The sequence below is a fragment of the Hypomesus nipponensis genome, chromosome 15 (genome assembly GCF_054491055.1).
Source record: "Hypomesus nipponensis isolate SF chromosome 15, ASM5449105v1, whole genome shotgun sequence".
Taxonomy (NCBI): Eukaryota; Metazoa; Chordata; class Actinopteri; order Osmeriformes; family Osmeridae; genus Hypomesus; species Hypomesus nipponensis.
Window position 1 is genome coordinate 8757569 of NC_140375.1, and position 22082 is coordinate 8779650.

Sequence of the window (22082 nt, forward strand, 5' to 3'; positions counted from 1 at the left end):
ATTTATTCCATAGCCATATTTATTTATGTATGTATTTATCTATTTATTTACCTATTTATTTATTGATTTAATTTTGACCAACTCGGCGTTCCATATTTTTGAACTCACAACTAGAAGATATTCAATGGAGAAAGGCTTGGCTCTGTCCCTTTAGATTTTGCATCTCGAACAAAACGCAGAGAGATTCATTTAAAGATTTTACACAGTTTCTACCCATGTAGCTAAGGGTGTCAACATTTTCACAGGTGGATGTCAAATGCTCATTTTGCAACACTTATGTGGGTTCTTTATTAATGAATGCCTTATGAGTAGGCTAAATGCTTGAAAATATCACTGGAAAGGTAAAAACTTGAGGGACGTGTAACTCATAGAGGTACATTTTTACACAGATTGCCCAATTTCTTCATTTTGGTGCAACTTTTCAACTAGGCTGCTTGCCTAGCTGAACTTGGGTGGTTCAAGCTGAACTGTAAAATTGTGACAAGCATCGAGGCACAAGGGATACAGAAATTGATTACAAAGACAAATACAATATTAATTATTGTACAGCATTGAAAGAAAATACATGAAACATGATATCAAGTGTCAAGAGTTGTAGTGCAGTCCAGCTAGTTGTTTGCGCAATACTTGTTAGTGAAACATTTCTCAGAGGCTCAAAGGTAGAATTAATCTCTGGAATAAATGCAACTACTCAAGAACTTCTCTGAGTTAGCTAAAGCCTTGGAGCTACATGCACAATATACAACTGTTAACCCTGACAATTTGTATTGAAATATTCAGCAAATAAGTTCCAATAACACTATACTGCTTGAGGTATAACCATGGCGTACAGCCCAGGTACAGTGTTGGAGCATGAACAAAAGAGAAAGGTAGGCAGGGTGAACTTCTCAGAGTCCCAGAGTCTCCTTCTGCACCTGGCAACCCAACAGGGCATTCCCAGTTGCCACACATTCTGGAACGCAGGGCACTGGGGGGGGGGGGGGGGGAATCACCACAGGTAATTAGATTACTATTTATAGCATTATATAGATGGCATAATAACACCAGATGGTAAGGGTTTAACATGTCAGGCCAGTTGAACAGTACCTTTCTGGGTCTGTATCCATGCCACAGCTTTGATAGCCAGAAGTTGCCACTCATCCTGGTATTTGATCTTGAACCCATGGAGCCATATGAGTGCCAGAACAGTGGCCCACACTTCCTGGTCCACCTGGTTCCCCATAATCCAGGGTGAAGGAGCGTAGGAAGGAGAGGGAGCAAAAGAGAGAAATCTATTGTATCCATAAACATGTGCTACACAGACAACATGGGCTGCTGCCAAAGTATAGTAAAATTCAAAGATCTGATGATGGATGAACGGATGTCACAGGCTGTCATCAGTGACCCACCTGTTCAGGCTTTGTCTTGTCCACTTCCTCCAGTGTTTTCCCCAGCACAAGGACCAGAGCTGTCTCTAGGACCCAGGAACCAGAAGCTTTCTGAAGGGAGACCAGCTGGAAGAGAGGGTCCCTGGTCAGTTCAGGGACAGTGATGGTGTTTTCAGCCATTTCAAAGTCTTCAGCCACATCACAGTAGTCAGCCCTTTCAAAGTCTGATGGAGGAAATACACAATTTAGTTTACAAGTAAAATATGTACCTGTCTGGTTTCATAAAAAATATAGGTGGGTAGAGTACAGAAAATTGCCAAAACCCTCAAGATTCAGAAGGGCTGATAGCGAATTCAGGATTTAGGTTTAAAGACAAGAAAAAAGTTTGATTGAATGTGTACCTTTTCTGTCATTTGTGATTGAAACTGAACCTGAATAAAAAAGGTTAGAAAGTAAAAATCATTGTATTAAGCATGTTTGTTATTCAGTAACAGTTTTTCTAACTGGACAAGCCATGATAATCAACCTTACTTCTGGTAGTACTACATAGTACATAGTTAGCTTCAAACAGCATCATTCAAATATATTTACGTTCTTTATATAATGCAAAAGAGGAGGGGGCTGAGTCACACATCATCATTGGAGCCGGACAACCTCTCATCTTAGCCATTGGTGGAGCACGACCCACTGTGTGAAAGAAGATAACCATGACATGAAGATGTGTAGTATCCCTTTCCACAATGTGCCCAGCAGAACTTTTAAGATGACAAAAATGAAACACTTTTCCAAAAATATATACTTATTTTCCTGTTTATCTCCATTGACATCCCATAACCTGACATGGCCATAGGCATTGAACGCCTCTTCCTGAGGCGGCCTCCTCCAAATAACACTGTGAAAGAAGGAAATACGTCTGTAATATGTTCCGAGTGGATTTTCACACTACCTTTAGTCGCCATTTGCTCTATATACAAAATTATATATTATTTTCTGAATACCTACTATAGGAGTCAAATTTTGTAACAAATGTTTCCCTGGTCTCGTCAAACTTTCTCAAACATTTGTATTTCTTTCATGGTTTCTTAATTTTTTTTCCTGTACATTTCTTCCATTCCACATTATATATGTATTACTTGTACTACCCTCTATCATTGTAAAAACAAAAACAAAGAGCTTTTGTTTTAACTCATTTTAACTGAATTTTAAAGTCAGAAACTTACTGGGTGTGGGGACATTCCTACGAAGCATCGGGCCCTTCACAGCTTCCCCACTGCCTTTGTGGACAGCAATGAAAGCAGTGAAGACACTGCTCACTCCTGATTGGACACTGAGATTAACCACTCTGTCTTTTAACTCTGTGGCCTTCTCACTCTCCCCCCCTCTCTCCTCCACTTCCAGGGAGCGGATCAGGGTTCGAGCCCCAAGTCTATGGACAGTTAGTCTGGACATGAGAAGAAAGGTGAGTACAAGAAAGAGAGAAACAAAGGGATTGAAAGAGAACAAGGTGAGGATTGAAAAAGATCAGATTTGATGTGAGGAATGTCTTAACGTTACAATACTGCATGTACTGTGTGCTATTTTCTAAGATCATGTGCTGGTTTTGTAACTTTGCCAGGTCAGTCAAATGAGGAACAGAAAAGGTACTTGCAAAGCACACGAGCGGACTTCATTTGAACGGATGGGAGGGAATTGGTTAGATGTGTGAAAGTTCATTTCTGCATACCCAGTGTCCTCTGCAGGTTTGAGACTAAAGCAAAGCTGGTTCTTGACAGGCTGCTTCGCCAAGCTGTAATTCACGGTCACAGAGCCCTCAGTCTCTTTTGAGCTCTGTACAAGAGAGAGAGAGAGAGAGAGAGAGAGAGGACATCAAGTAAAGAGAAGATGAAGAATACAATAATATAATTAAACTTACGGTTGCATTTTTCACTTATAATTTTTTTTATACAGTATCAATCAGTAAATCACATATTTTACCAGTTGGTGGTGTCGTCTTACCTCTCCAGTAAGCTGGGCATAGATAAGTGACCTTTGACCCTGAAAGAGCACACTGATGGGTTGAGACAGAGGGGTGACAGACACACCCTTTGGAACTTTCCAATCAACAGTGATGTCAACGACTGCAGGCTGAAGAGCAAAGCGAAGCGACTGCATGACCTGGGGAGGAGAAAGGGAAGGACAGAGGGAGGATAGAGGAGGAGAGCGGGGATACAGTAGCCATGTTCAATAGGGTCAATTATAAATGCCACCAATGGCTGTTTATTTAATATACATTCCTGTTTTGTTCTCTGTCTGTCCACCTCATTGGCCCTCTTACTTTGGGTTGCATTCTATCAGTTCCTGTGATTAACTGGCTGTGTCCCCCTCCCTCCTTGGCGACCCCACTGATGAGGGCAGAGCTGGCTCCTTCTCCGATCCCAAAAGAAAAGCACCTACAGATTGTAAGGACTTGATGTTACTTAAACATTACTTTGTAAAAATGTTGTGTTAATATAGGTGTCGTAACAAGACCTGAGAGTGGACTTTCTGTTAAGTGTATACAATACTCTATTTGTAGTTTAAAAAGAGACCAACCTATGAGATTTTGCATTCTTCGTGACTAGATCCAGGACTTGCTTGGTGTTTCCCACCTCACCATCAGTGAAGAGAAAGAGCTGAAGACGTAAACAGGATGGTGTGTTGAAACATGTTAAGATATCTTTTGTGCACACCTATGTTTGCATGATTCGCATGTTGGGAAACACAGGTGGAAACAGTTTTCAGTTGCTAAGGTGCGGTCAATACAGAGCACTCACACTAGCCTGACTGGTTGTGTGTTTAAAATAGCAGCTGGTGACACGTGTAAAGCTGGTGCAACTTCATGAGGTGGTACATTGTACCCTGGGGAAGATGTGTTACTTAATTCAATTTATGAAATGATAAGGCACATTGTAAACATGCATGTGTTTAATGAACGTGTAATACCTGTCTGGGCTGGTTAGGGATGCAGCTCTGACTATAGATATGTTTGAGTGGCTCAAGGATCTCTGTTCCGCCCATGTCAGCCCCCATCGTCTGCACCTTACTTAGAGCATCGTCCATAGTCTGCTGATTGTATTCCACACTCTTGCTGGAGAACAGACACACCAGAAAATAACGCAGGTTCAAAGGGTCAACACAACAATGATTTTCCCCAAACATATACAGATAGAGAAGCAAAAGTCAACATTACTTGTTGTAATGTGAATGTTGCCATTGGGTTAACATAAGCAAGAGGAGGGTGGATGAGAAGGGTACTTACGGGAAGAAGAACTCATAGTTAGAGCCAAAGCCATAGATGTTAAAGTAGCAGCCCAAAGGCAGACTCTTCAGCAAAAGCAGCAAAGTGTCCTGTAAGACAAACGGAAGGCCAGGTGAAATCTGGAACATTTGTATTAATTTTTACTTATTTAATGTATTTTGTGAGACTCTAAGAAAATGTGTTTGTCAGTATGTCACTTCATCCATCATTCAGTCAGTCCTCAAGGACTACCAAGGGAAAGATCAGTTACAATACCCTGGCACTGCCAATGCGTTTCTGTGCCCCTTCCCCTCTGTGCATGGGGCATGACATGCTACCAGAGCGATCCACCAGGAAAATAAACTCCCCAGACGAGGTCATGGATGACATCACAGACGTGGGGAACTCTGGGTAAAGGCTCAACATGACCACCGTGTCACCCATCAAAGAGCCTGGTCAGAGAGAGAAAGAGAGAAACAGACAGAAATTAAAATGCTTGACAGTTGTAGGTCTATCTATGGTGTATATAATGTGTATTATAGTGTATGACTATAGGCTGTTCTAGAATGTATTTAAACATTATATTCTATACTATTGTAATTGAATGTGGGATGGTTCCTCCAGGCCTCACCTGGTTTAGGGGAGGCCTGTCCTGACTCGACCACAGCAGTGGGCTGGTGGGCGTCTTTGTAATAAACCAACAGCTCAACATCTCGGTCAAACTTGTGTCCTGCAGACAGGCTGATCTACAAACAGTACCAAAACAGCACAGTGTTCATTCATTTCATTTAGCTGACACTTCCGTTCAAAGTAACGTACAAGAGGAGATTTGAACCTGTAACATCTTTATCTGCTTCATCTACTACCACCAAGCTTTCAGACAATTAATGGGGCCAGTGAGTGGGACATTAGCAGACATATACACACTCAGACAGATATACCGTACCGTGGCTTGGGTTTGCTCCGGGTTGAGATAGTTGAGTGGATCCAAGGGACAGTTAGACTCTACTTTAGAGATGGGCCGAGGGGAAGACACAAGAGCTTTGACAGACAAGTTGTAGGGCACAGCACTCGCGGGAACAGAAGTCACCTGGGCACTGCCCCCACCACCACTGTTCACACCTGAAAGAGAGAAGGTCAGTAGAAGTAAGTAAGTACGTTTTATTTATAAAGCACACTCTAACACAGCAAGGCTGACCGAGGTGCTGAAGACATGGAGACAGACTGGAGCCTTGCCCTGGTGTTGATAGCTGAGGTGTTAGTCTGGGTGTGTGTTGATCTTTCTGACCTTGGGGCTCATAGCGGGGGTTCAGCACAGCAGGCAGGCATATCCTCAGCCCATCGTCCGCCTGCACAGCCAGCTCAGTGACGTACTCCAGCCTGATGGAGGCGCTCTCTCCAGGGGGAAGACTGCCCACGTTCAACTGGAACACATCTGAGCTTTGCTCGCTCTCCTCCAATAGGAAGGCCTGCTGGCCCGAGCTCAACGCATCATCATACTCTTCCCGAGCCTGAGGGACAGTGACGCGTCATTAATATGAGACGTAACATCAATCACACACGCTGGTATGGTGATTCTAGTCAGGGCACTAGGGACTCTAGACAAGAATGTCTTTATTACAAACTTGTGGGCGTGAAACAGGTTAAACAAGATCCACTGACAACAGACTGTCATAGAGAAGGCAAGGCAACTTTTTTTGCTCAATTCATACACAAGGCAGACTCAATTTGCTTCACATCAAAACAAGTTATACAAAAAATCTGGATTTTAAAAAGAATGCAAAGACTAACTGTTTTTTATTGTACAATTAGTGTAACCCAACCTTGTTCTCACAGTATAATTATTTCCACTGAGATATTTCAAGGAAAAAATAACAGATTTCTTATAGACAAAATACAGTATAAGGTGAAGGTAGTAAACTATTCTCAATAATTCATGACAGTCCTTTAAGTCAGTTTATTGTGCTGTAACAACATTGCTCTCACCTTCTTTTTCTCCTGCACATGTGCCACCACCTCGGTCTCCCCGATCTTGGCACTGAAGTGGCAGACAGCAGCCTCCGCTGGCAGAGGAAACACAAAGATGGCCTCCAGGGGTTGCTCTTCCTTGTTCTCATACTGCAGCGTGGAGCTCACAGTGGCTACATGGTCATTTACCTTGACCTCCACCTCAATACTCTTAAGAGGCACTGCAAAAGACATTGAACGATGGAGCTTGGAGATTATCTTTGAATGGACTTTAGAGAGCAACCAACTTTGATGACTATAATGAGAATTTCCATAAAATGTCAGAGAAATGTATGAAAGTAACAAGTAAAAAAAGAAAAAAGAAGAGGATTAGACTAATTGTAGTGAATACTGACCACTGTATACATACCTGGTTCATTTTTTCCAGTCACCAGTCCACAGTGGCACACCATTTTGTTCACCTATAAGGGGGAAGGAAATTGCAGGTCTGTTACAGAGAGCAGTTAGACAGCAAACAACAGCACTTCACATACTAACAGATAGAACAACATACTATGTAAGCCATTGTGACAAAAACAAACAAGGGGAACTGCAACCCTGTGCAAACAGATGAGTCATTATCATAGAGGGCGAGTCATGGATAAAGGTTAGGAATGTAGGCAAGCCCTGCAACCATAAACGGTTGGGAAAGTGTTTCGGCATTTGCAGTTTTGTCTTATCTGAGGTTTCACAGGGTTTCAATTTAAATGATTTTCAAGACATCATCATCATAAGCTTTATTAGGTCCATATATTAAAAGACAACATACAGACAAACATATGATAAAATCACGAGGTACATCATTTTCTGAGGAGGCTCAGACGCCAGTGAGTCCATATATTAGAAAAGTATCGTACTGAACTTGCCGGGTTGGTCAGTACCAGGATGATACTGTTCATAGAATATACCCAGTGGCCACTTTTCTACAAATAAGATCAAAGTTTTGCAATACATATTTTCTTTTTCTTGGGATAATACATTTGTGCTAGCCTGACGTTCTCATACTCATAATTCTAGTCAGAATATGAGTCTGAAAACTCTCCATTGGGCTGTGACTATGGGGCGTGTTTCAACCAAACTCGTAAACCAAATGCCTCTACGCTCAATTGGATAGACCTACAACCAGTCAGAGCAACGTAATATGTTGTTTGTTGAAAACGAATTCAACCCAATGGCTCTTTCATGACGTTGTTGATTACGTTACTGTTGATCATCTGTCCATCATCGTATAAAGCCCGCCCTGGCAATTTCATTGGTCCGCCCAGATCCTGGTTTTATGTAGTTGTTCCCATAGATATATATATATATCTATGGTTGTTCCTAATACAAGACCCTCCAGACCCAACTACTCGACCAATTTTTTTTGTGGGCGGGGAGAAGTTGGGCTGGCAGCCAGGCTACATTTGTGCAGCACTCACTACAGATTTCTTCGACCACACCCATTTTTTTATTCGACTGCTATAAGGTTCAAAGGGTCATTAACTTTCTGTTTGATTGCAGTTCGTAAACTAGTTGAGAATTGGCAGTTTATATCGTAGTTGTGTATTCATTTAGAATACCTTTTCATCCAATATAGCCTAATACCATCAATAGAATGAATGTCGGCTATATTTCAAGTCATGATTATACGCGGGTTAGTAATCTCCATTATTATTTGTCATTCGTCCTTACTCAAATGATTTTGGACAGTCGCAATATCCACTGAACATAGCCTAATATGTAGGTTTGTTGCTTTACATCTAAACATATAGCCTGGCTAAATCTGTACTAGGTTAAAGCGTATTTGTAGGCTACAGCCTCTATTCTATTGTTTCTGAAATCTGAAATGTATTTTTCCAAACCAGGTAGATTTGTACTGAATATCGGTCAAAATCTGGCCCTTTATATTCCTTTATTATAATTGTATGCTGCCATGCAGTCAAGTAGGCTATCCTAGACTTAAGCTGTTTTTTGTTCTAATAAGACTATTCCAGACATTTCAGTCTTGAAATAGTAGCCTATAAAGTTACCTACCGCTACTGCGTTTATGCCTGCCGTTGGTCCTCCTGCATTTGAAAGCGAAACCTTTGATTTACTGGACTTGACTGGAAAGGGGAGGAGATCAACAGTATAACACGTGTAGTCGCACTCAATTGGCCAATGCACATAACATTTACGCCCACTGAAAGTTTACGCCTCTACGTCACTACACTTAAATTTTGCATTTGAGTTTTAACAACGTTTCCGTTATTGCTTTGGGAAGTTCGAATCTGTGAATATTGTAACTTTACCGAACTAAACTAGTAGACTAGCTTTGACCAGATTATCAGTCAAACCTGGATCTTAGTCCTTTAATAGTAGCCTAAAGGCTGCACATGACAAACCCCCTAAGCTGTTTTCTTGTTCTTTTAAGACAGTAACAGTAGGCTTACAGTAGCTACAGAGTTACCTACCGTCAAAGGTTGTTCAGACTGTTCGTGGAGTGAAAATGCGTTTAAGCTTGCCAGAGAATGTCTAATATAGACTCTGAGCTTGCTATATCCTGTTTTCGATAATATACACAGAAACGTCTTCCTGGACGTGTAAAGTCGCACCCAATTGGCTACTGCACATACTGTCAACGCTCACTGAAAGTTTCTGCCTACTCCGATATTTCTCCATGTGTTTCCATTGAGTTTGTAATTATAACAGGACTCAGGAGCCACATTCTTGCAATATTTCTAGGATTTGGCTACTGCTTTAATTTGGCAAGTAAGGATGATAATTCCAAGGTTTCGGACTTCACACTTTGGCTATTCTTTATAGTTTTCGAGTCAAGATTAGCATTTGTTTAAAGGGCAGGGTAGGTAATGCTGTTTAGAAGCACCTTTTCGTCCTATTTTCTAATCTTCACGTCACATCCTAATTGCAACAAATACATTTAAAGGTTTGACAGTAAAATTAAATCAATCCAATATATGTTGGCGTCGCAGGACTGTAATAAACATGACCCCGAGGGACCCCACAGGTTGTAGCTGTCCACTCAGATTCATGGTTGCCAGTGTTAACAAAGTAGGCCCTGCCTTTTAAGTAAGATCTGAGCCTACAGAGTCCCGTTCCGTCCCTGATAGTCCCTCAAATTCTTCTATCTCTGTATATTCTTCATTTTGGAGTCTGTTAAGGTTGTATAGGAACAAGCAACTATGAACCAACAGTATGTCTTCTTACTTTCTTCTCAACCTATCCTTCTATGTATGATTCTCTCTCACTCACTTTGGCCAAAGAATGGAGGGGCTGTCACTAACACGAGGCTGGAGGAAGACAACTGAACACTGTTTCCTCTGAGGTCAAAACGCTAAATTACAAAAGAGCTTAAAACCTCTCTCCCCATCCCTTCTCATAACAATCAGGCCAACGGACTGAGGTGCAAAGTTGAGCCTAGCGTTGTTGGCTAGCAACTGACCCCCTCCCACCTCTCTGTTCATATACTTATTCGAAAAGGGAGTGAAAGGGATGGGGGGGGTCTATTGTAGTGGCCTGGCCTCAACGGGTTTCTTACATGGAGAAAAACTGAGTGAAAGTCTAAGACAGAGGGAGGGGGTGCAGGCCTTAAGTTGAGCACTTTGGCGGGTAATGTATGCAAACTTATTGTGGTTGGTTAATGCACCATGCAATAATGAGGGGCAAGGAGGGGGATGAGGCGGGAGAGAGGGGAATGGCATGATAGCCCCAACCTTTCCTATGTCTTCTCAGTAAACCCCGAACCACTAAGCGTCAACCTGAATCTCCTCTAAGTGACCACGGCATGATCATCCACTTTATAACTTCTTCATGCACTTTAACTTCAAGGAAACTTCGTAAGACAACAGGGCCTACCGACACAAAACATCTAGACCTAATAGTGATACGTGACATAGAAAAGGAAGAGGTAAGTGCAAAGAACATTTGTGGTTTAGAAACAGAAACCTGGATGAAACTGAATGAAAACAAAAATACAGCACACAGGGAGAATAAAACAGTGAGGTAGGTAACTTACAGGAAGATTTATCAGTAACCCTGGCAATATAACATTGCTATTATTCGAATGTGTTATATTTGAAGTATTGTGATATTGCTATTTAGCATACCAGCCAAAACATGTTCCTGATTACTATGACGATGATGATAATGTTTTACGTTACCATAGAGTTCTACACAGGCTACCCTCAAAACTTCATCTGCAGGATATCTTGTATGCTTTTTAAATATGCTGTACTAGAAAGAGGAAACTTGGTTAGAAAAAGTCAATAGACTTCTAGGAAGGGAATTTAAAATGCAGTTAAAGTTTAATTCTCAAAACTATTTCAATTGTAGTTCAGACTCGCCAACTTCAAACAAAACATATAAATGATGAAATGTGTCAACCCTTAGGGATAGTTATAAGGCAATTATGAATATTTTTATATTTACATACTTTAAATTGTACAATACATAGCAATTCATTAATGTTGACCATCACAGGTAGATGTTTGGTGTCTACAAGAACAAAGCAAAATGGAGAATGTAAAATAACATATGACAATAGGTTCCTCTGTCAAATGACATGGTCTAAATGAAGGAATAATGATTAATTGATAACTGAATGCTTAATGAATGGGACCTGATGATATTCTTTGCCATGGCTACAGGCGGGTTAACCCTTGAATGATGACTTATCATTTAATGTGTACACAGTATGAAAGTAAATCTTGCTACTGTAGGTCTTGCTAGAGTTATAAAATGCCAGTCTAATCATGTTACATTACATTAGGTACAACCATAACAAGTACAGGACCAACCATATATGTTAAGAAACAGTCCAAGACAAGCCAAAACTATGTTTGTTAAGAATTGAGAGCTTGAACTGCTGCAGCTAGTGAGCGGTGGTTGTGGTTGGAATCACTGACAAACAGAACTGAGAGTCTACTGGAAAATTCTCAGGGTGAAAAACAACTTTCCCGGTAAAGATAAACCTTTGTTTGCCGGCAGTCCATCTTCTGTCCCAGAAACCCACATTCATACCCCCCCCACACACACACCCACCGCCTCTTTTGACCCTCTTGTTCTTTTCTGATATGTTTGTTCAAAGAAAATATTTTTGCAGCTAACTAAATTACTAAATGCACAGTTAACAATACACTACTACATGGTGTATGATTGCTTTCTCACAAACATGTACAACATTTCTGTCTTATTCTTTAACCTCATACCATCCCGTTAAAACAACACAGATAGCAGAGTGGGTGTGCAACTTCACCTGACTGTGGCCAGTAGCTGTGTGCACCATTTGCTTTTCAGCACATCAGTTTCATTGGCAATAGGTTTATAATAGTTATTGTCACCAATATATCTACATTTTCAAGCCTTATTTACCCTAGTGGTAAAGAGAAAACACCACAAACTAATGCTAAATATGTATTTTCCCAGCCATTGACACCCAAAATAATGTAGGTGATGTTTACATTGTATATAACAAAGGTCAAATCAGTTTGAACCACTCCTTTCACATTGCAGGTGGGGTGGTTTCCAACCAGTCAACTTGTGTGCAGGAAATGATGTCACAAAACTGTGGGGAAAGTGGATTGAAGTTGATTAGAGTACACATTCTGGTGTACCTGCTAGCTCTACCATTCTGCGAGTCTTTCCTCCCAAATTTCTGGTCCCGTGTGATAACCCTTTCCTGGAAGTCCAACACACATCAGGAGATGACTGAGCAGGCCATCCTCAACATCACCCTTGAGACATTGAGCAGCATCAACACACATAAGCATGCCCATACACAGACCCAAATGAAGGTGTGCTTACTCAAATACACACACGTATGCACACACTATCCTTAGATCCAGTCTTTCTTGTTCACACGTATAACGTAAGCTGACAAATTGGCTAAATAGTACTCATTGTTAAACATGCACATGCATAAAACACACACACAATGCATAGGCCCGTATGTAATCATGGAATAGTTGCTAATGATGCTCACCTTTCCTCGTCGTAGTCTGACCTGGGTCGGGGGTTCTGGCGAGCTGTGGGGGAGGTGGTCAAATCAAATGCAGCCATGGACTTCCTGAGCTCCACTCGCTCCAATCCGGTGTACCACTTTGACTCTGAGCGTATTGAGGACGCTACAAAGATGCTGCAGTTGCTTCAGTCCCAGACTGTATTATCTGTCCAGGCTAAAGATTACCAGGGGGCCCGCCACAGTCTGGGCCAGCTCTTCCACTCATTGCAGGTGAACCATTTATACATTCATGGATGAGTCTTAAAACAAAACAAAAAAAAAATATTGGCCCCCCCAAAAAATATGTATATATTTCATTTAATGAAAATAAGTGACAGGTTTATTTGAGCATTGAGACACCATAATGGCCTCTTGTTGATGCTACTTGTTCTCAGATTCTTCATTTTGACCATCAGTGAAGCTAACTGTTTTGCCCAATGGACACATATTAGAGCTTGTGTAGGGGTTTAAATATTGGACAAACAACCAAAACTATTCCCTCATGTTTGAAGCTTGCATAAATAAATACAGTAATTTTTTGAAGACACCACTTTAATTTTTTTGATAAACATCACTGCGTAGGAGTGCTCAACAAGATTTAGACTCCATCATGACGATTGTGATTTTGTTTCGGTGGCGCAGGACTTCTACAGTCACAGCAACTGGGTGGAGATGGGCCAGCGTTCTGTCTACCTCCACCTCCTCAACCCAGACGAGCCTGCCCTTCCTGTAGCCACAGGTCCGTTCTCACTATGCTGATACCCACCACATCCTGATACCCACCACATCCTGATACCCACCACATCCTGATACCCACCACAACCTGATACCCACCACATCCTGATACCCACCACATCCTGATACCCACCACATCCTGATACCCACCACAACCTGATACCCACCACATCCTGATACACACTGACACGTCTCAGCACACCTGCCTAGTTTTTTCTAAACTAAATGTATTTGATAAATTGCTACTGTGATAATATGGTATAATCAGATATGCCACAGTCAGCAGGTCCCATTCATTAACAGTCACAGATGCACACTGGTCTCATTTTTTGTTTCCTCAGAGGACACTCCTACCTGTATGGAGTGTTTCAGTGCCACCTGCAGAGACAACCTCCTACAGGCTCAGCAGCACCCCCTGATGCTCACTACTGGCTACTTCAGCAGTGATCCTCCCAAACCTCAGGGTAAATGTCAACAAATTGTGAAATCTTTTAATTGTTACATTTTTCCAAGGTTACACTAAGTAAGACTGATAAGGGCCGAGTCTGTTCCTTTAACTTAAATGAACTGGATTTGCATGCATGCCCCCTGCCTAAGTTCAAATGTTATTGCTTATTGACCACAATATCTTGAATATCCCATACAAACTCTGTGTTGCTCAGGAAAGTGCAGTCATGGTGGGATCCTGGACAGCAGTCGCCATCAGGGCGCTAAGGGGGGCATCAACAAGGACAGTACCTCTCCCCTCTTCTCCCCACACCACTACCTCCATGCCCAGGCAGCCAGACTCGCAACCGCGGCAACCATCAATGTGTTGAGAGACCTTCGAGACAATGCTGGCCCCTCAAGTTTCCTCCGGTAGAGTGAATAGTAACCAACTGTAATAGCCTTAGTGGAAAAAGGTTTAAATATAGCAGCAAGAATATGGAGTTTTTGGCGTCATTTTATCTCTTAGAGAGGAAATTTAATGGAATCGCACATTGTTCCTAGACTCTTGTAGCTCTTATATCACATCTGTATAGATTAGGTCAAACAAGCAGGCTCAACATTTTTTTGAGTTTTTGACAATCCTGTTGGCAGGCTCTTCAGTGTAAAACAGCCACCAGCATTAGTGTTCGTCATGGATACGACAGGCAGTATGTTTGAAGAGATCTCAGCTGCCCGCCGGCGTGCCCTCTCCATCATCCAGGCTCGTGCCGACAGCCTTGAGCAGCGTGGCACCTTCCTGCTGGTGCCCTTCCATGACCCAGGTGGGCATGGCTGAAACCCTCGGTTGTCTGTTTTTGTCGCCATTCTTAATGAGGAGTGTCTTAACCACATAGCCTTCATAGGAAGGCTAGGATGTGTCCATGTTGTGATGTTATAGTCTTATTCAACACACTATAGCCAAACAACACGATTGTTTGTACAGTGTTGAAGAATGTGCGTGCGGGAAGATGGTGAGTGTGTTGGTCTGCTGTTGCAGATGTTGGACCAGTGTTAGAGACCGAGGACCCAGACCAGTTTATGCTCTACATGGAAGATCTGATGGCTCTGGGAGGGGGAGACGAACCAGAGATGTGCCTCACTGCCATCCAGGTATGGATGATTCACTGCCTCGTTTAAGCAATGCACAAAAATGTACATGGAGTGGCATGTAAGCATTGCCTTTCAATCTTCATGGCATTCAACAGAAATATTCTAATACAGTACAGTGTTTTTTATACACAGTAATTATATGTGTTATACTATACATTTACACATTTAGCAGACGCTCTTATCCAAAGTGACTTACAGTAAGTACAGGGACATTCCCCCGAGGCAAGGTGAAGTGCCAGGACACAGCGTCATTTGGCACGGGAATCGAACCAGCTACCTTCTGATTACTAGCCCGATTCCCTAACCGCTCAGCTACCTGACTACACATTATATGATATATTCTGTTATATTTTACATGTATACATGTATCTTGATTTTCATTATGGATCTTACAAATGTGTTTTTCCTGTATCAGCTGGCCCTCACTCATAGCCCTGCCCTATCCGAGATATTTGTTTTCACTGATGCCTCCCCTAAAGATGCCCATCTGTACAGTGCAGTGAAGGCCCTCACACTAGAGAAACAATGTAAGGTAAGACTTCTTGATTCAAAGTATTACACTTGATACATGCAGTCATTCTTCAGTCATGCCACTCCAATATGTTATTGTGTTTTATTCCTCAACATGCAGTGCTGATGTATAGCAAGAACCCTTTCTGGACCCTCCCTCGTTATGGCTTGTGACTGTTTTCCTGTTCTCCACCCCAGGTGACCTTCCTTCTCACTGAAGACCCCAGTCTGGAGATGGTGAGCCGAGGGAGGAGAGAGACTCTCTCCCCAAACCGCTTCTCCCTCTACACCTCCCTGTCCTCTGTGTCCGGAGGCCTCACTATCTTCACCTCCAACTCAGACATCTACAGAGTCTCTACCATAGTGGAGGACAAAACCTCTGCTGACAAGGTACAGCTCCAAGTTTGCTGACTATCCCAGAAGCACTTTCTGAATCTTACTGATGTTCAGATACATACAGAAACATACTATGTCACTTGTAGACTCTACACTTTCGGAACCTTATTTATGTTCAAATACATAAAGAAACATAGTATGTCACTGGACTAAAGGTATTAACATTAGTAGTTAAACATGTTAAACATAGGTAGTTAAACATGTTTGTAAAATTGTTATTATTGTACTGTAATACAAAGCTTGTCTCCCTCTGCAGGTCACTTTGCTACATGCAGAGAGTGACAGTGACTCTGTGTCCATCCACTCCTTCAGAGTGGACAGTGCAGTGAAGAGTGTGACCCTGCATATCACTGGAGACCTCACTGAATATACCCTGACCAGTCCAACAGGTGCAATATAACACAGCATAAACTCACAGACTCATTCAAAAACATACAAACACACACACAAACCTCTCTCCCTCTCTTTCTCTCCCCAAGGCCGTATCCAGTCTCTGTTGCAACAGCAGAGTCCTCTGGCAGAGCTGCAGCAGTCCAGGGGTCTGTATCGGATCAGTTTGCTGTCCCCTGTGGAGCCGGGCCAGTGGCAGATGACCTACCGGGCAGAGGGACACACCACTTTCAAAGCCATAGGTATCACAACTGTTACACAGTAATCACTGACTCAATGAAAGACCGACAGAAAGACTGGAGATGCTAGGCTAGATACAACTTGCAGTTGCTGAACTGAGGCTTTGCATTCACTACAGCCTCATTTAATCCTGCTCATAGACCACACGAGTAGCACTCATTGAAATGTATCATTGGTCTGTAATTGTATACCCATAGGTGACAGCAGTGTAGACTTTCTGTATTACTTTGCTGTGGAAGCCAATGAAACACATCCAGGCCTGGCCAGGGTAGAGGGGAATCCAGTTTCAGGTAAGAAGGAGTGGCTGTTACGGTTATCAACCATAATGTAATATTTGTTACATTTACATAAAGGCATTTTCCATGAGACAACGGCAGTCAGGCCAGTCTTAATATCTTGTTACCTTTTTTCAGGTGTTCCAATGTTTCTAGTCCTGGTTGTAACCGGCATTTTGCCCAATGAGGAGGTGTTTTTCAGTCACGTGACTCTTCTTGGAGCCAATGGGGAGAGCCTCCAATCAATCTCACTTAACTCCTCCTCTGCATTTGGGGAGGAGCTTGTGGGCAGACTGGACTCAGTTCCCAGAGAACCCTTCTGTGTTAGACTGTCAGGTAGAGACAGGAAAGGGAACGAACTGCAGAGGATCTCTACAGAGATGATACAGCCAACTCATGTTCAGATACAGGTAATTGAAGTACAGACGGAATCTAAGAGACAGGCTAACAGATACATATACAAACACTGTACAACAGAAACAACAGTTCAAATACAGCAATGTTACTGATAACTTGTAATCATTAAACATGACTGGAAAGTACAGCTGCTTTGTACAGTTCATGGTACAAAAAGCAAAGTTAACAGGTCTCAATATAGTAAATTTATAAAGTATGTCCAACACTCTCTTTCTCTCTTAGGTGCTGTCAGCCCCACGCCTGGTCCCTGGTCACACCACGTCAGTAGATTTTAATGTCCTGAACCATGGGCCAGCCCGCCTCTTTTCTCTGACTGCTGACGACGACCATGGATACCTCTCCCAGAGAGGAACTCAGTTGTGAGTGGGGTCACACAAAAAAGTCTAACTATGACAACTACGGATTGATATATATACACATGTGTAATATATAGCACTATATCCATTGCTAAATATGAATCTTTTTATGTGTTAGGTTCCCAGTGGGAGAAATGGGGTCTATTAGAGACAAAGTGAACATCCACATTCCAGGAGAAGCAGAGGCAGGAGCGGCAGTCACACTGACCCTTACAGTGGAAGCTGTGGACTCTGCAGACTCCAACTATGCAGTTCTCCACTTGATTGTTGTCCCCCTGGTGAGACCAACAGAATGCAAGATACAAAACTTTCATGCAAGGCCTGGTTGATGCTAGCAGAGATATTTTATCTATTATTATTTTACCATAGTTAAAAGAGAACGTCCATATTCATCATTAATTTGACACATTCTGTAGTTCCTGCCTTTGCTCCTGACATCACTTCCTGGCTCTCTTACTCCACAGGACTTGGACATGTCCCCCCCATCCTGCTCCCCTACACCTGTGAAGCAAACCTGTCCATCTCAGTGCACAGGCTCTAGCTGGAGCGTTAATCTCGCTGTCACAGACGAGGGGCGCTCAGGCCTTTCTTCTCTCCAACTCAACCTGGGCCAGGGCACCCTCACCCTGCTGCACGGCCTTGCAGCTCTGGGAGATGGGCCTCAGGAGCACCAGCCCAGTCTCAGCAAGGATCACGAGACGGGGGAGCAGGGAGGTCAAAAACAGGGAAGGCCCAAGTTGGAACAAGGTGACCCCGCCATGAACGTGTCGAAGTGGGTCGGAGAGTCAGGCCACCTGCCCCTGTGGGTGACATACAGCTCCAGCTGCTGCTCCCCACAGGCTGAGCTTCTGGTGTGGGACAGGGCCGGAAATATGAGACGCTGCCATCTGACTTCCAGCCAGCAGAGGGGGTTTGAGGAGAGAAGCGAGGAGACAAACAGAAGTGGAAACACAACAGCAGGCAATGTTTTGTTGCTTTTGAGTACTTTTTTCACGATTATTTTGTAGTTCAACATGGAGCATGAGCAATTCAGCTGTACAGATATGGACTGTACATGGAACAGGCCAACAGTGACTCCAGTAGCATTCTCAGGATACTCCCATAAGTAAGATTTGCATACTGACGGGATCATGCAAAGCTTATGACTTCAGTCTACTTTAAGAAGAAAAAAATCCTCATCTTCATCAGAATGAATTATATTACATAGCTGGGGCCTGTTCTAGGAATCAAGTTCAACATACTATCTTTTAATTAGCTGGCTTCACTAAGACTAACAACCACAATTGCCCTAAGTGGTTCCACAGTGGTAATCAAGTGCTTGTCTAACCTTCATGATTGGTTGTGTTTATTACAGTCCTGCAATGCTAACAGATACTGGATTTATTTCATTTGTTGGTTGCTATCAGGATGAAAAGTTTATTTCCGAAAATATAACAAAAAGTGCTTCTCAACATTAACTACCCTGCCTTAAACTCAACCCATGTTTTCCCAATCTACATGAACACGATCATGTAGAGGGGATGGTGTTTGCTCCTAATGACCAGTTGCAAACATGGACAAGTCTACCAGACTATGCCACATATTATTGTCGAAGTCAAACTATTCATGCACCGAAGTCACAGTATCTTCTACAAACAATTATTAATTTTTCCAAGAGAGATTGTTCAGTAGGCGGTGCTTTCATACATGATGATCTGTAATCTGGAACATAACCTGCTTCGGAGCAGGTTAGGTGTGTTGCAAAAGTTACCATGGCGATCTACCCTGGTAAGAAGGGAACTAACGTCGTTGTGACACTGAAAACACAGGGTTAAACCTGAAGTCCCCTCTCTAACCCCAAATCTTTCTTCGTAGTAGGCCCCTGGTAAATGGAGGACCGAGGTCTGTAGGCCTATGGTTGTAAATGTTTGATTTTAATTGTTTTGATGGATTGAGAAGCATGCCATACAGTCTTTAAACACATTTAATGTATAAGCAATTGTCTCAGACAAACAATCCTATTCATACATAATTTATTTAGGCTACTATTGGATTGTTTGTCTAAGATGTACATAACATAACACAACACAACACACATAACACATAAAACGTGTGTCCATGTTACATTAATGACCTCAGTGTTGGATATATAGGTGGTATTCTGAAAACGTCACCATAAATACAGTACAAGCACTCATTATCAAAAATATACTACAAAATCCCTGCAGTTCTCCACCGAGCCATAAACAATAAACAATTTGACATCATACGCATGTCAAAACAGAAAACTTTTCTACAGACCCTTGTGTCATTGATATTTGTTAGTTGAAACGGGATGCAATTGACTTATTTAGTATAAGCAAACAACAAGTAACAGCATTAAATTGGTTAAGATCCCTCCTCAGTTAATTACGACCAGGTAAATGATGCCCATTCCGTACGAACTTGACGCCTACAGCCACCAACACAGAACAGAGCAGCAGCAAACAGGGGAAGAAGAAGATCCAAATCCTTGAGTGCTTGGGTTCTATAGAGAAATGAATACATGGAAATAACTAACTAGATATGGCAAAATTAAGAAATGATTGTGCCTAAAATGTTAATGATTGATATAAAATGTAACATAATCAACTCTAATATATTACTTTCCATATACAACTATATGTTCTACACAAACATCTCATCTACTGTAAAGTAATGACATCTGAACTTGTACAGTGCTGCAAGAGAATCTAAAATACAAATAAGGACATTTTCACAGGTACAACAATACGTTTATACACTGTTAAAGTTAAATTTTAATGTCTATATAAAATGTTATTTTATAGTGAAGGACTCACCCCAGATCCTGGTGATGTTCCCCTGGACACTGCTGTGGACCACCAGACAGCTATAGCTCAGGGAGTGCTGGGATCCCAGTGGGACAGCCAGACTGGTCCTGAGCTGGTAGGTACCGTCTTCATTGGGCAACACCTCTCCTCTCCTCACCCCCTGCACCAGGGGGTGCCCCTCCTTACCCAGCCACTCCACCTGCACTTCCCTCGGGTGGAACCCTGTCACATGACATGTGACCTCCACCTCAGAGCTGCTTGATCTTTCAAACAGGCTGACATCAGGAGCTGGGAAGAGATTGGAACAGGTCGTCACATACTGTACACTGAGGACTGAGATCAAATATTAAGTTTGGTTAGAAAGAAGTGATAGTTTCAGAAAAGGGTTTGATTTGAAAGCTAAAGTCTACTAATCAGGTTAACACCTCCCTGAGGTTAACCAAAATGTGCCAATGACTCCTTCAATACCATGCATATTTACCTTTGGATTTCAGCAATTTAGAACTGAACTGTAATAGTTTATTGAGCCAAAGGATGCATTCAGATTCGTAATGGTTGGTAATTCGAACAAGATCTTCTGAGTTTTGCTCCCTTGATGTTTTGTAAAAGCGAGCTTCAGGAACTACAGCTGTCCATTGTTTAGTCTGCACATCAAAACTGATGAAATCTTTGCCATCATAAGCGTGGCTCATGAGTGCCACCCTGGTTCCGTCTGAATTCCAACCACAGTGACCCTGAGCTTGATACAAATGATCTATGGCAAGGAAAATGACCATGAGTACCAACAAATTCATCAGCAAATTTCAATAAACAAATGTACAAAAAATGTGTTTTCGCCTTACCGTGTGAATGGTTGAAACGTTCACTTGTTAGCTGGACTGCTTTTTCCATTACATGTCGATTGTATTTCAGGTTCCGAGTAAGTTCCTTCCAGAACTCTCTGCCTTCAGAATGGTTCAGCCATTCTGGCATTGGGGTACCAAGGTCAGAGGAGCTGTTGTAGTAGTAAATTATGTGATCATCCAACATTAAAAACTGGATGTGTTTGTGATATGAAACTCCCTGGGTGGCAATACAATGGCGATGAAGAGAATGAGGCACTGTAAATTAAATAGAACATTTGTTTATTTATGGACAATTAGGAATCAACATTTACATGTTGTCATTTAGCAGACGCTCTTATCCAGAGCGACTTACAGTAAGTACAGGGACATTCCTCCCGAGGCAAGTGCCTTGCCCAAGGACACAAAGTCATTTGACAAGACCGGGAATCGAACTGGCAACCTTATGATTAATAGCTCGATTCCCTAACCGCTCAGCCATCTGACCCCCGTAGTATATAGAACAGAAGGTTAGAAGGTGCTGTACAAAGAAACACACACACACACACACACACATATATATATCTTCTAAACTTTGTTTTAGAAGGCATTTAATACATATAGTTAAGTCACACTAAAAAGGCTTCAATTTGGGCATAAGGTTGCCTCTGGGAATCTACTTCATCGCCAGAGTGGGCAAGGTGGGCGTAACCCACCTTAAAGACCTACTAGCCTGCCTTTAGCTTTAAAGTCAGGTAAACACAAACGCGTATCTAAACCATTTTTACTGTATTTTTGAATACATTAACTCACCTGCGTTCGAAAAAGTAAATACAAATATAAAAAATAAGTTTATCATCTTTGCTGTACAGTTGTAGCGAACAAGAACCTGACCAAGTATGGTAGACATGAAAGTGAAAACGAAACTTGTGTTTCTACTTGCAAAC

At 42.1% G+C, this 22082-nt stretch overlaps 3 protein-coding genes across 5 annotated transcripts; 1 reads left to right on the top strand and 2 right to left on the bottom strand.

The window, feature by feature from the left end:
- Positions 1-260: 260 nt before the first annotated feature.
- Positions 261-9181, bottom strand: LOC146257363 (von Willebrand factor A domain-containing protein 5A-like). 3 transcript variants are annotated; one of them, XM_084675036.1, is made up of 20 exons: positions 9063-9181; positions 7001-7052; positions 6610-6812; positions 5912-6134; positions 5570-5745; positions 5255-5369; positions 4900-5075; positions 4645-4733; positions 4329-4473; positions 3939-4018; positions 3682-3796; positions 3363-3521; positions 3091-3194; positions 2588-2808; positions 2167-2259; positions 1959-2054; positions 1769-1798; positions 1389-1591; positions 1087-1210; positions 261-967 (listed from the first exon to the last, which is right to left on the bottom strand). In XM_084675036.1, exons 2-20 carry the CDS (start codon positions 7041-7043, stop codon positions 888-890), a joined length of 2475 nt encoding a protein of 824 aa, XP_084531162.1. In that variant the 5' UTR covers positions 7044-7052; positions 9063-9181; the 3' UTR covers positions 261-887. The 3 variants fall into 3 exon arrangements, with proteins under 3 accessions (XP_084531162.1, XP_084531164.1, XP_084531165.1); XM_084675038.1 differs by lacking the exon at positions 9063-9181 and adding an exon at positions 8644-8686; XM_084675039.1 differs by lacking the exons at positions 261-967; positions 1087-1210 and having other exon boundaries at positions 1456-1591; positions 2000-2054.
- Positions 9182-12155: 2974 nt separating this feature from the next.
- Positions 12156-18800, top strand: vwa7 (von Willebrand factor A domain containing 7). The gene is made up of 16 exons (XM_084674900.1): positions 12156-12401; positions 12605-12838; positions 13250-13346; positions 13684-13806; positions 14005-14200; positions 14423-14592; positions 14808-14920; positions 15336-15452; positions 15629-15820; positions 16083-16215; positions 16306-16458; positions 16654-16746; positions 16870-17141; positions 17371-17507; positions 17623-17782; positions 17969-18800. The coding sequence occupies exons 1-16, from the start codon at positions 12159-12161 to the stop codon at positions 18509-18511; spliced, it is 2976 nt and encodes a 991-aa protein (XP_084531026.1). The 5' UTR covers positions 12156-12158; the 3' UTR covers positions 18512-18800.
- Positions 18801-19529: 729 nt separating this feature from the next.
- On the bottom strand, positions 19530-22045 carry LOC146257365 (major histocompatibility complex class I-related protein 1-like). The gene is made up of 5 exons (XM_084675109.1): positions 21949-22045; positions 21157-21414; positions 20796-21068; positions 20324-20602; positions 19530-20010 (listed from the first exon to the last, which is right to left on the bottom strand). The coding sequence occupies exons 1-5, from the start codon at positions 22043-22045 to the stop codon at positions 19889-19891; spliced, it is 1029 nt and encodes a 342-aa protein (XP_084531235.1). The 3' UTR covers positions 19530-19888.
- Positions 22046-22082: the final 37 nt, after the last annotated feature.